A 13,570-nucleotide genomic window follows, 5' to 3' on the forward strand; every position below is an offset into this window, starting at 1 on the left:
TTTGGGGAAGAGGTGTTGAGGTGATTGGTGAATGGGTGAAGAAGAGAGAGAGAGGTGGGGTAGGTGGGGATCCTGTAAGGTCCACAGATCCTGAGGTGTCAAGGAAAATTCATCCCTGCACCAAGTGGCGAGCAAAAATGCTCTTTATGCCAATTCTGGCATTAAACGCCGGGCTGGTGCCCATTTCTGGCGTTTAACGCCAGCTTCTTGCCCTTTCCTGGCATTTAACGCCAGTCTGGTGCCCCTTTCTGGCGTTAAACACCCAGAATGCTGCCAGACTGGGTGTTAAACGCCCATTTGCTGCCCTTACTGGCGTTCAAACGCCAGCAAGGTTTTCCTCTAGGGTGTGCTGTTTTTCTTTCTATTTTTCATTCTGTTTTTGCTTTTTTAATTGATTTTGTGACTTTCCATGATCATCCACTACAAAAAAGGGGTTAAAATGGCGGTTTTTTAAGGTAATTACGGCGGTTACAACCGCCATTATTACCGAAAACGGCGCTTCCAAGAAACGCCGGAATTCTGGGCGCCATTCAGGTTATTACGGCGGTTTTTTGAAAACCGCCATAATAACCAGTGGATAATACGGCGGTTTTTTGGCGGTTAAAATGGCAGTTTTTAACCGCCATTTTAATCAGATAAAACGGCAGTTTTGTTGTTGTTTAAAATGGCGTTTATAATCACCGTTTTTACCTGGGTTTAATGGCATCTTCCTCGTTTAAAATGGCGTTTATAACCGCCGTTTTTACCTGGGTTTAATGGCATCCTTTTCGTTTAAAATGGCGTTTATAACCGCCGTTTTTACCAGGGTTTAATGGCATCCTTTTCGATTAAAATGGCGTTTATAACCGCCGTTTTTACCAGGGTTTAATGGCATCCTTTTCCATTAAAATGGCATTTTTTAACTGCCGTTTTTACCAGGATATAATGGCACCATTTTTGTTTAAAATGGCATTTTTAGCCGTCGTTTTTACCTAATTACAATTTTATACTTTTTAAAATGAGATTGAAACTATATATTTAAAGTGACATTTTTAGAACTCAAACTTTAAAATCTCATAACCAAAAAGCATAACCTTAAATCAAACATCATAACAAGATTTTTAATTCATACACAATCTCCGAAAATAAAAAATCATAATCCAAAAACAAAGTATCAAAGATAACATTTTTCAATAATTTGTCTTAACATATATCTATAATACTTAATACATAAAATCTTTATCATACAAGATCATGCTTCTTTGTTGCTCGCTCCAGAAGACCTACTTCCTAACTCTCTTGGTGATGGAATCTCACTCTCTTGATCCAATCCCTACAACAAAAATATAATTATGAGTACAATAAAAAAGATATAAAAATGAATCTGAAACTATTAATATAAATTTATTCAATCAAAAAAGAAAACTGCACTTTTGCACAATAAATCCTCTGTTTTCTGGGAATTAGGAAAAGGAAACTCACACTAATTTAACTATTTCAACCATCGATCTCTCTCTATTTTGTCAAATAAATATCCATGTAGCTACCCTCCAAATTATATTTTATCTTAAAACTGCTATATACCACATGCACCATCACCACCACCACTTCCACTCTCTCTATATATATACAATCACACAAACTGCACTTTTATACAATACTACTTGAATTCAGAGCTACTACTTTATTCTACTCTTGATAAAAAAAGATAAAGTTATATCTCTAACATATAGATAACAATGAGCTTTCACTATACAAAAATGAGCCCATAAAGATTATTATGAGTCTTATAATATGCCATAACACATAAACAGCCAAATGTGAGATTATGTTGTCCATAATACATCAAGCAAAAATTATTGTTTAATTACATTTAACTATGGCTACTGTACTATACCTAAAATAAATTAATTAATTAAATGTTGCATAGTCCATATTTGGTAGATCCAGTCCATTAAGATACTTAACAACTTTTTTGTATTACACATGGAATAAGGTATTAAGAACATAAATTGTATTTGTACCTGTGAAATTTGTTGAGTAGGAAACATTCCAGCTAATTCTACTGGAATTTTACCTCCTTCCTTAAAAGCAATATAAGAAACTAATGCTTGCAATTGCGCTTTAACAGTATCCAGCTCTTTTTGCACATTGGAACCACAAGTAGATGATGTGCTAGCATCATTTGAAGAACCTAAGTTCATCTGACTAATTCTTGTGGTGTTGTTCTTGAAAGCAACAGTTGGAACAGCTCCCATGCCTAAACCTCGAACACGACCAGGGTGCTCTTTCCCAAGAACTACTCCAAGAGCATCAAGAGGAGAATTAACGGTTGATTCCACCGCTTGTTGACTGCTATATGCTTCAATCTTCTCCTACATATATAAAAAGAAAGGGAAAGAATCAAACATAATATTATCTTATAAAAAAGAAAGAAAAAGAAATACAAACAAGTTACTTGTTGTACTTTAGTCTTACCGCTATTTCTTTAGCCTTTTCATTAACATAACTTCCATCTGTTTTCTTGTGAGTGATGTCCCACATTTGAACCCTACTAACTTCTTTTCCCGTCTCTTCCGTCTAAAATTCAAGAAAAGTAGAAAGACTCAATCAAGAAATATATCATTGAAGAAAAGATATGCATAAAATTAAGTTACTAACAGCAACAATATAACAACTGAGATGCATTAGGTGCTAACATAATGACTCCTATGCTATATAAAATATAATAATGGCAGCAAACTAAACATAAGCTGAGAAATTAATGTTATTGATGATTACCAATTCATGATTACCAACATAGAAACGAACCTGTGAAAGTTGTGTTGATATTTTATCATGACAATTCTCATAATAGTTGGGGAGACAAGTGGAATTAAATTGAAAAATTGGATAATGCCAAAATAAAATTAAATGTATGAAATCCACACATAGAAATGATTACCAATTCAGCCCTTCTTCTTGCAATTGATTTAGCACCTGAAGTATGAAGAATTATTTGTTTTTGCCGAATTTCTTGATTCCTCTTACAAAGATTCTGAAAGATAAATTTGGACACAATTAAATAGAGTTAAACATGCATTCACAACATTCCATATGAATTTAATATCCTATTTACAGCAGCAAAATATATAAGGCTTTTTAGTGGGACAACATTTAACTAGGATTGTAAGTACTTACCTGAGTTTCAGGCTTCAAACGATATTCTACGAATAAAACCCATTGATCAAGAGCAATATCTTCTGGTGTATTATTTATGATCTCGGTTTTACTCAACCTCGGATCATAAAACTCGTTCCAAAGCTTTATCCTATGTTCCCTCCATTTTTTGCCAAGTGATTGGAGCAGAAATCGTTTGGCCAAGCTATCACATACTTTGAAGCAAAATCGAGCCTTTAATATGGAACAAAGAATATATATTAACTAACAAATATAACTAAATAATGACAAAGAAATAAGCTTTAGAGTTTAAGTAATCTTCTTACTTGGAAAAAAATATTCCATTGATTTTCAAAAAAGCTCTCTGGAATGTCTGACCACTTATCAAAACTGATTGGAAATGCTACACAATCAGTGGCCAATTGCCCACAAATTCCTGCAAGGAGTCCGGCTGCTTCTCCTATTGCTGCATGTTGTCTATCAAAATTGACAACTATGCGCAAACTTTCTGGCAAATTATGCACATCATTCACTAATAAATGAAGGCGTGTACTATTTTCATATTCATCTAAAATAGATAAATAAATATAAATAAATCAGTAATTGAGCAACTAAAGAATAAAACATATGATGATAGATATATATTATAAAAGATTGATTCTTGTGCAGGGTATAATGTAACAGCAACATATATAATACTATATATTATACATCAGAATTCCAAATCAATAACTTTAGAGAAATCAACTTTAGAGAAATGATGCATATGTAAAATATGGAATTATCAACTTTAGAGAAATCATGCATATGTAAAATATGCGTGAAGATCAATAACTTCAAAGCTTTTTTTGTTATTCTGAATATTTTACTCTTTGTTGTCTAAATTTTAAAGTCTTTTTTAATTTAACAAATTTTCAGAAAGGTAGGGACGTTTTAGAAAGAGAAAAAAACTTAAAGAATAAGTTGAACCAAATAAGTAGATTAATTCTCGAAAAAAACTGGGCTAATCTTGCTCCAAATTAACGAAAAATAAAACTAAAATGAACATTTCATGGCTCATAAATATTTTGGAGGAAAATCTGAACAAGGACATGTAAATTGGAAGATAGTGAAATTTGGAAAGGAAGAGGAGTGAAAGAAATGGTGTGATAGGTGGCTGGAGAATATTACATTTGAGAATATTACATACCTATGGCATCAACAGTCCAGTAATGCTTAGATTCACGCCCACGTTTACGTTTAGGTTCGGATGGATGCTCAGATATAGTTGGAGCAACTGATGATGGCTCAGAAGAATTTGAAGCCGCCGACTTGTCTCGGGAGGAGCTTGCAACTGCTGTCGACTTATCTCTGGAGGAATTTGAAGCTGCTGACTTGTCCCGGGAGGAATTTGAAGCTGCTGACTTGTCCCGGGAGGAATTTGCAGCTGCTGCCGACTTGTCCCGGGAGGAATTTGCAGCTGCTAGGAACTTGACTTGTGATGTATTTGATGCTACTGACTTGTCTTGTGAAGAATTGGCAGCTGCTACTGACTTGTCTTGTGAAGAATTGGCAGCTGCTGCTTTAAGTAAATTCTTGTACTTCTTTTGCTTTGGCATATCTGCATAATAGATCAAATAAATAATTAATAAATATAGAATAAAATGTGCATCAAGGTTTAGTAGTTCCACTAAATCAATTAATGAGTCTAAACAACATATTTATGTAAAATTTACAAACAAAAGTTAAATTGAAAAAGAAGAAATGTAGACAAAAATTATTTTTCTATAATAAACCACTTATTAATAAAACTCACCTACTATTCTAACATGTGTTCGTCTTCTCCAATGTTATTATCTAGTAGTTCATCATCTACCTCATCTCTTAACAATGATAGATTATCACCATTTTCAAATAAAGAATCTAAGTTTTGCTCTAACCATGGCTCATTCTCGCATGGTTCATCATCTTCATTTCCCCCCATATCATATGAATCTCTTGGCTTCAAATGCACGACAACACTCCAATCTTTATTCACTTCATCATTGACAAAATACACCATTCGAGCTTGTGAGGCTTCAATATATGGATCATCCTCCTCTCGGTCACCACTGTGTATTACTCGTGAAAAATTAATAGAAGTAAAACCCCAATTATCCTTTCTACAGCCCCGTTCTCTAGTGGTGTCAGCCCATTTACATTTGAATAAAGTAACCCGAAATCGGCCATTGTAGTTTAGTTCTATAATATCTTCTAGTTTTCCATAATATGACAAATCAGCATTCCTAACATCAGCATCACTAGCGCTAGCAACACAAGGAGTTGAAGACATTAAAAAAACTCCACTATTCTGGGTCTTTAACCCTTTGTCTCGATTGGTAGTTCGAAAGGAGAACCCATTAATACTAAATGTAGAAAACCTCTTGGCATATCGTGATGGACCCCTTGCTAAGTATCTCAAATCCTCATGCACAGTATTCATAATATCTGGGTTCATAAGCTATTATGATAGAGATATTAGTTATTATATCCACAAATACTAACTCAATATTAGCAAAAAATTATCACTTCTCTATTTACCTGCGCATGAAACCAAGTAACAAAATCTTTATTGACTCTTTTTTCTATCTCTACATTTGAAGGCCTTCTACCCTTAGATCGTCTTCGTACAAAATCTTTGAAGTCACTGTCAGATATAAAAGTTTAACTCTAACTAAACAACTATTTTCAAGTAAATAAAAAACATGTACGAAAATCCTTAAGCACTTACTCAATGAACGGTTTGACATATGGACATTTTAAAACCACATATCGATGTGCTTGTTTTTTTTCCATAGGTGACAACTCAAATACTGTGAAAGCTCCCTTTGAGTTCCCCATTTGTGGAAAAAGGGAATCTACATGTGTACTGTAATTATCATCCGGACGATCATCAACACGTGGTGGCCTATTAAATCTTGTCTCAATCCCTTCTAAGTATCGAGAGCAAAATGTAAGAGCTTCTTCAGCCACGTATCCCTCAGCTATAGAACCTTCTGATTTAGCTTTGTTTCGTACATAGGACTTCAAATGACCTAAATACCTAGTTTGTATAATTAAGTGACAGGTTAAATACCTAAGCAAGATATAACTAAGTGATAAGTTAAATGAATAATGATTGAAAAGAGATATTTACCTCTCAATAGGATACATCCACCTATAGTGTACTGGTCCTCCGAATTTTGCTTCATCAACTAGATGACAAGTTAAATGAACCATGATTGTAAAGAAAGAAGGAGGGAACAACATTTCTAAATGACAAAGGGTAAGGATAATTCGAGGTTGGAGCTTCTCAAGTTCTGTAAGACTTAAGCTTTTAGAGCACAACTGTTGAAAGAATGAAGACAACTTTATTAGCACTGCAGTAACTTTATCTGGCAGCACATTACGTATGGCAATGAGTAATAGTTGCTGCATAAGAACGTGGCAATCATGGCTCTTCAATCCAGAAAGCTTTCTTTGCTTTAGGTCAACACACTGTGAAATATTACTCGAGAGACCATCTGGTACTCTAATATTCTTTATAGTACGCAAGAATATATCTTTCATGGAATTTGACATTGTGAACAAAGGTGGATGATATCTCCCATTTTCATCTGGCCATAAATCTTTCCTTATACCCATTTCTTTAAGATCCTTACGAGCTTTGAGATTATCCTTTGACCTTCCTGTCTCATTGAGCAAAGTGTATAATACATTGTCACAAACATTCTTTTCAATGTGCATAACATCTAGATTATAGCGCAATAAGTTAGACTCCCAATAAGGAAGATCAAAAAATATGCTTTTCTTCCTCCACATCCCCGATTCATCATCTTCTTCAACAACTTTTCGTCGAATCCTCTTACCTTTACTTTCCTGTAGTTCTTTCCCAAATGAAACATTGATTCCTTCAAGTTGTTCCAATATTTCTGATCCTGTTAGTACTGCTGGGGGATCCCTCAACTCAACTTTTCCATTAAATTTTGCACGACTTAGCCTAAACTTATGACCCCTTTCTAAGAAACGGCGATGCCCCAAAAAACACCATTTTCCACCATGCTTTAATCTATATGAATCAGTGCTGAAGTTACATGTAGGACAAGCATATTTACTGTGTACATTCCACCTAGATAAGTTACCAAGGCCTGGAAAATCACTAATTGTCCACATTAATGCTGCTCGCAATGTAAACATTTCATTCCTAAACCTATCTAATGTTTGAACACCATCATACCACAACTCTTTTAACTCTTTAATAAGAGGTTGTAAGTATACGTCTATGTTGTTCCCCGGCATTTTCTCTCCAGGAATAATCATTGACAAGATAAGTGATGTTGGCTTCATGCACTCCCATGGAGGCCGATTGTATGGAATAAGCACCACTGGCCAAACGCTATAGTTTGTACGCATAGCTCCAAAGGGGTTGAATCCATCAGCTGCAAGACCAAGACGTACATTTCGAGGATCTTCGGCAAACCTATCATGAAGTAAATCAAATGTCTTCCAAGCTTCAGAATCCCGCGGATGCCTCATCTTCGAATCTTTCTTTTCTGCCAAAGCATGCCATTGCATTGACTGAGCAGTCTTAGAACACATGAATAATCGTTGAAGTCTCGGTTTTAGTGGAAAGTATCGCAAGATCTTTGCTGGTTTCTTCTTTTTAACATCGCTCCATTTAGATGTCTTGCATCTTTTGCATTCTTGCAAATCTTCATCCTTCCCCCAATATAACATGCAGTCATTAGGGCAAGCAGGTATCTTGGTATAATTAAGCCCTAGTTTATTTATGATTTTCTTGGCCTCATAGAATGTATTTGAAATCTTTGCATTTCCAAAGGCATCTTTTAATAACTTGAGAATTTCGGTCATGGCTTTGTCGCTTATTCTATATAAGCACTTTATGTGATACAGACTAATTAAGAAAGACAATTTTGAATACTTTGTGCACCCTTCATACAATTGTTCATTGCCATCTTCTAACAACTTGTAAAATTCCACATTTTTTCCATTGTGCTCTTCATTTTCTGCATTGTCTCCATCTCCATCTTCTATGTTGTCTTCATCTCCATCTCCATCTTCATTCAAGTCAGGTCCAGCAACTCCAAACGCGTCATTGAGCATTGTTACCATTGGATGCTGAGATGTCGAATCATCTTGTACAATGTGACTAGTTTGATGAACTTGTGACCCAACTCCAACTACTTCTTCACCATGCCAATACCAAACTTTGTAGTTTTCTGGAAATGGCTTGACTATTAAATGTTCAAAAACTTTCTCTCTTGCTTGCCACTTGCCAAAACCACACACCGGACAAGGGCATTTAATCTGACGACCCGCAAGAGATCGATGCTCAAAAGCAAAATCCAAAAACTTGTTTAAACCATCTTTATACTCATGCGTGGTTCGTGGTTTTCCAATCCATGACTTATCGATTGACATGACTAAGAGGGATTACAAATAAGGATTTTAAAAAATCTATTCATTAAAAATCTATATATATTCTAAAGGCAAGAAATTTATTCTTTTATATGCAAATCAGATATTAAAAACTTAAATAGTATTTAAAAGAAAATATAAGAAAATTATAATTACCTCTTTCAAATGATAATTTCCCTTCTTTTTTCAAAGTAAAGTAGCTAGCAGCAAGAGTTGAAGAAGATCTAAAACCTATTTCACATGAAAAATTATCACCAACAGATTTATTAAAATTAAATATATAACTAATTAATGTACACGAAATTAAATATCTAACAGATTTATTAAAATTAAATGTATAATCAACTAAAAATATATGAATGTTGTATTTTTGATAATTTAGGATTAATATCAAATTATATTATTAACGAATTTGAACAATAAAAATTAATTAATACAACATTTATAAAATATAATTCATTATATATAGAGTCCTAACTTTTTATTTAGTATAATAAATAAATATACCTAATAATTTAGTATAATAAATAAATATACCTAATAAATTAAATTAAATATATAACTAATTAATGTACACGAAATCCCAAGGAAGCTAGCTAGGTGGTTCACGCAAGCATGTTCATGTATATAACATATTGGCCTAACTGACATCATATATTTTAAAATTAATCAGAAGTGATCAAATTAAAAACAAAGTGACCATATTGTCCATGATGATAAAATTAATAATATAAAGAGAGATGTGCAAACTGCAAAGTAACTTATATAACTTAGCATGAAAATAAACTTTATTAAACTATCCAGGAACTTTTAGTGATCTTTTCGAATGCAAATTTTCCCTCCAAGGCAGCTAATAATGATAACTTGACTGCCGATGAAGATGATTTTGATCTAAATATAGATATAAATATGTACATTATCTAAGACATGAATCTGTATTCATAGAATTTCTATGTACAATCTGAGATGTTCTTAATTATTAAGCTATGTATAAAATCAAAAGAAATGCAAGATTAGCAGACACGTACTCCAGTTTTCTACAAAAAGGACAAAAAGGATTTGGCAAGTTCACTGAGAAATTATTATTAGATGTAAAAGAAAGCAGTCGTACATACCAAACAATACGAGCTTAAGCCACCAGAGTAGGACTGATCAAGGCTCCGGTCTGCCAAAAATTGTTTCAGTACCAAAGTAAGTGGAATAGCAGCAGGAAATTGGTCTGTCAATGCCTTAACCTACAAGTAGCAATATCACAATGTTGATTTGCCTAAAAAGAGTGAAAGGCACATAATACATATCACTACAAGTATTAATTTTACTATAATGAATACATTCAAGAACAGAGAATAAGAGAACCACTTAAATGATAGGGCATCCAATTATAATATGTAACATGGAAACTATATGCTCACAATGTGCCAGAACACCCATCTAAATACTACTGCAAAATCCAAAATATATCTTCAATACATAAGAAAATTTTTATCCACAACCAAACAAACAAAAAGGTAGAAGATTGAGACTATATCCTTCTTTACTCTTAACATTTTGAAATCAGTGTCACTTTGTCCTAAAATATTGACATCAATTTAGTCCAAACATTTTTAAGTTTAACACAGTTTGGTTTCAGAAAGAATTGACATCTATTCATGACAGAGTTTTGAAATTTCATCTAGTTCATAAGATGAAATTATCTGACCTCAATAGGCAAGAATAACATAAAAATTATAACAGTACACTGAGATCAAATTTATTAAGGACCAAACCAATGTTAATTTCAAAATGTTAGTATTTATAAAAGAGATTTAGAAAATATCTAACGCTAAGCATTGGAACTGAAGATTCAATACTTGTATCCTTTTAGTGCAAATAAGGATATATTTACATCAAAAGAGTAACTATAACAATGAATAAAACAAACCAGAGTAATTTTATATAGCCACGGAAAAATTACCATTTCTTTTGCAAATTAGGTACAATACTAGCCAATTTATTGAGATCTCTGTCACAAAGGACAAGCAAAAAAGATCCGATTTAAGAAAGTATTGTAGGAAAAAAATCATTAACCACTATAATTGAGATAGGTTAGTCTCTTTACAAGGTAGCTTTAATCATCAACCAATTTTGCATGGTTATAATTAGTCCTTTGACGTAGATTTCGACCAATGCTATTAATATTATGATGTAGTCAATATCAAGATGAAGGTAAGCAATAATACTTACCGGTCGGGCTTGAACAAGAGATATCCATATGTAAACCACTGAAATAAAAAGAGAAGTTTATATTACTATACAACATTAAGCACATTAAGAATATAAATAGAAGATTTAATCTGTATTCATTTACCGTAGTAAATAGTATCCCAATTAATTCTAGTGCAGTAGGGATAATTGGTAATTTGTCAACAGCCTGTGTATAAAATTCACAAAGGCAAAAACAATATTAGAATGCTGCAAATAAGCGTAATGAGGGGGGTCAAATTTAAGCGTAAGATTTAGAGGGGGTCAAATTTAAAGCAGGAAACAAATCTAGAAAACACAAAGAAAACACTAAAACTTAATGATTAATGAGCAAGACACACAAAGAAAACACTAAAACTTCCAGAACCAAGTCTAGCAAATTCACCAACTTACACACAAAGATAGCTTGTTTCTTGAACCAGCTCACTCTATCTATCAATGATTATGAATGTCACATGGCTGATATAAATATTTTCTTGTGTTAATAGTTCTAGCCCCTGAGAGATTGAACAAATTTGTTTAAAACTTTAACCTCAAAGAATTTCCAAAAATGATTGTCCAAGTAAAATCTTATATATTGATTTATGGCCGAAACAAAACCCGAGACATCAAAAATGTTAACATCTTAATTTTTAATAAACATAGAAATGGATAGAAAACTAAACCTGATTTCTTTAGTAAAATAAAACGAGGATCTTATGTGAGTGTGACAAATGTGCATGTGTGCATCATGCATCTAACGAGGTACGTGCAAGTTTCAAGGGCAGAGCAAGGGTTCAGTTAATGAAAAAAACATTGAACAGAGCAAGGGCAGCAAAGCTAAACAACTACAGAGATTACTCATTTATAGCTTTGCTTAAAAAAACCAAAAAAGAACCAAAGAGGCAAATAGAGAAATTGAGATTGGAGCAGTTTTTTCTGAGATCTAAGATCTGAGATTGGAGATCAGCGAAACACCTTAATAGAGAGAGAGAGAGAGAGAGAGAGAGAGAGGGAAAGAGGAGGGAGTAAATTTAAGAAAGAAGACCTGAGATCATCGTCAATCACCCTGTACCAACGTCAATGCTTCAACGGAAGACCCAAAAATCCCTAACAGAGCTGCAGAGAAACAAAACCCCCAAAAAATCAACACCAAAAGCGATTTTGAAACCCTAACCCAAACAAAAATGAAAAAATTGGTGCCTTCTGGAATCGAAATGCTGAGGTCAGTAGCCACCAGAACCATGCCACTCGCCGGAATCTTCGTCTCCACAGCACAAAAGAAAAAACAAAATAAAACAGCATTTCAATTTAACTTGAGAGGGAGAGGTACCTGGAGAGATCGTAATTGGCGGAGAGAGGAGAAGCCCTAGAAGGAAGAACGGCGTTGTCGGAGAGCTTCTTTACACGGAGGAGATGAGAGCGTCGTTTGTTCAGACTTCAGAGAGGAGAAGCCCTAGCTAGAACGAAGAATGGCGTTGAATGAGTTAGGGATTACAATTTTTTTCTTTTTATATGTGTGTGAAAACGGCGGTTAAAACCGCCATAATCACCAGAACCGCCAAAATATATATAGCCATTTACGGCAGCAGCAACAATTGCCGTAACGTCTCGATATTACGGCGGTTCTTTAAAACCGCCTTAATATCAATGCCATTTTAACCCCCTTTTTTGTAGTGATCAACCTATAGAAAACATAAAATAACAAAGAAAAATATAACATTGGGTTGCCTCCCAACAAGCGCTTCTTTAATGTCAGTAGCTTGACAGTGGGCTCTCATGGAGCCTCACAGATACTCAGAGCAATGTTGGAACCTCCCAACACCAAACTTCGAGTTTGAATGTGGGGGTTCAACACCAAACTTAGAAGTTGGTTGTGGCCTCCCAACACCAAACTTAGAGTTTGACTGTGGGGGCTCTGTTTGGCTCTATTTTGAGAGAAGCTCTTCATGCTTCCTCTCCATGGTGACAGAGGGATATCCTTGAGCCTTAAACACAAAGAATTCTTCATTCACTTGAATGATCAATTCTCCTCTGTCAACATCAATCACAGCCTTTGCTGTGGCTAGGAAGGGACTGCCAAGGATGATGGATTCATCCATGCACTTCCCAGTCTCTAGGACTATAAAATCAGCAGGAATCTAATGGTCTTCAACCTTTACCAAGACATCCTCTACAAGTCCATAAGCTTGTTTTCTTGAATTGTCTACCATCTCTAGTGAGATTCTTGCAGCTTGTACCTCAAAGATCCCTAGCTTCTCCATTACAGAGAGAGGCATGAGGTTTATACTTGACCCTAAGTCACACAGAGCCTTCTCAAAGGTCATGGTGCCTATGGTACAAGGTATTGAGAACTTTCCAGGGTCTTATCTCTTTTGAGGTAATCTCTGCCTAGACAAGTCATCCAGTTCTTTGGTGAGCAAAGGGGGTTCATCCTCCCAAGTCTCATTACCAAATAACTTGTCATTTAGCTTCATGATTGCTCCAAGATACTTGGCAACTTGCTCTTCAGTGACATCTTCATCCTCTTCAGAGGAAGAATACTCATCAGAGCTCATGAATGGCAGAAGTAAATCCAATGGAATCTCTATGGTCTCAGTGTGAGCCTCAGATTCCCAAGGTTCCTCATTAGGGAACTCATTGGAGGCCAGTGGACGTCCATTGAGGTCTTCCTCAGTGGCGATCACTGCCTCTTCCTCCTCTCCAAATTCGGCCATGTGGGTCATGTTAATGGCCTTGCATTCTCCTTTTGGATTCTCTTCTGTATTGCTTGGAA

At 34.8% G+C, this 13,570-nt stretch overlaps 2 protein-coding genes across 2 annotated transcripts; both read right to left on the reverse strand.

Annotated features, from left to right (window-relative positions):
* Positions 1-1,231: 1,231 nt before the first annotated feature.
* On the reverse strand, positions 1,232-4,736 carry LOC130975647 (uncharacterized). Its single transcript, XM_057900407.1, has 8 exons — positions 4,328-4,736; positions 3,465-3,706; positions 3,160-3,372; positions 2,924-3,016; positions 2,761-2,790; positions 2,458-2,559; positions 2,004-2,354; positions 1,232-1,312 (listed from the first exon to the last, which is right to left on the reverse strand). The coding sequence occupies exons 1-8, from the start codon at positions 4,734-4,736 to the stop codon at positions 1,232-1,234; spliced, it is 1,521 nt and encodes a 506-aa protein (XP_057756390.1).
* Positions 4,737-4,936: 200 nt separating this feature from the next.
* On the reverse strand, positions 4,937-12,374 carry LOC130975648 (uncharacterized). Its single transcript, XM_057900408.1, has 11 exons — positions 12,348-12,374; positions 10,922-10,984; positions 10,798-10,835; positions 10,460-10,472; positions 9,700-9,809; positions 9,383-9,465; positions 8,731-8,805; positions 6,293-8,579; positions 5,888-6,199; positions 5,698-5,803; positions 4,937-5,617 (listed from the first exon to the last, which is right to left on the reverse strand). Exons 1-11 carry the CDS (start codon positions 12,372-12,374, stop codon positions 4,937-4,939), a joined length of 3,795 nt encoding a protein of 1,264 aa, XP_057756391.1.
* Positions 12,375-13,570: the final 1,196 nt, after the last annotated feature.

Source organism: Arachis stenosperma, chromosome 4 (assembly GCF_014773155.1).
Source record: "Arachis stenosperma cultivar V10309 chromosome 4, arast.V10309.gnm1.PFL2, whole genome shotgun sequence".
Classification (NCBI taxonomy): domain Eukaryota; kingdom Viridiplantae; phylum Streptophyta; class Magnoliopsida; order Fabales; family Fabaceae; genus Arachis; species Arachis stenosperma.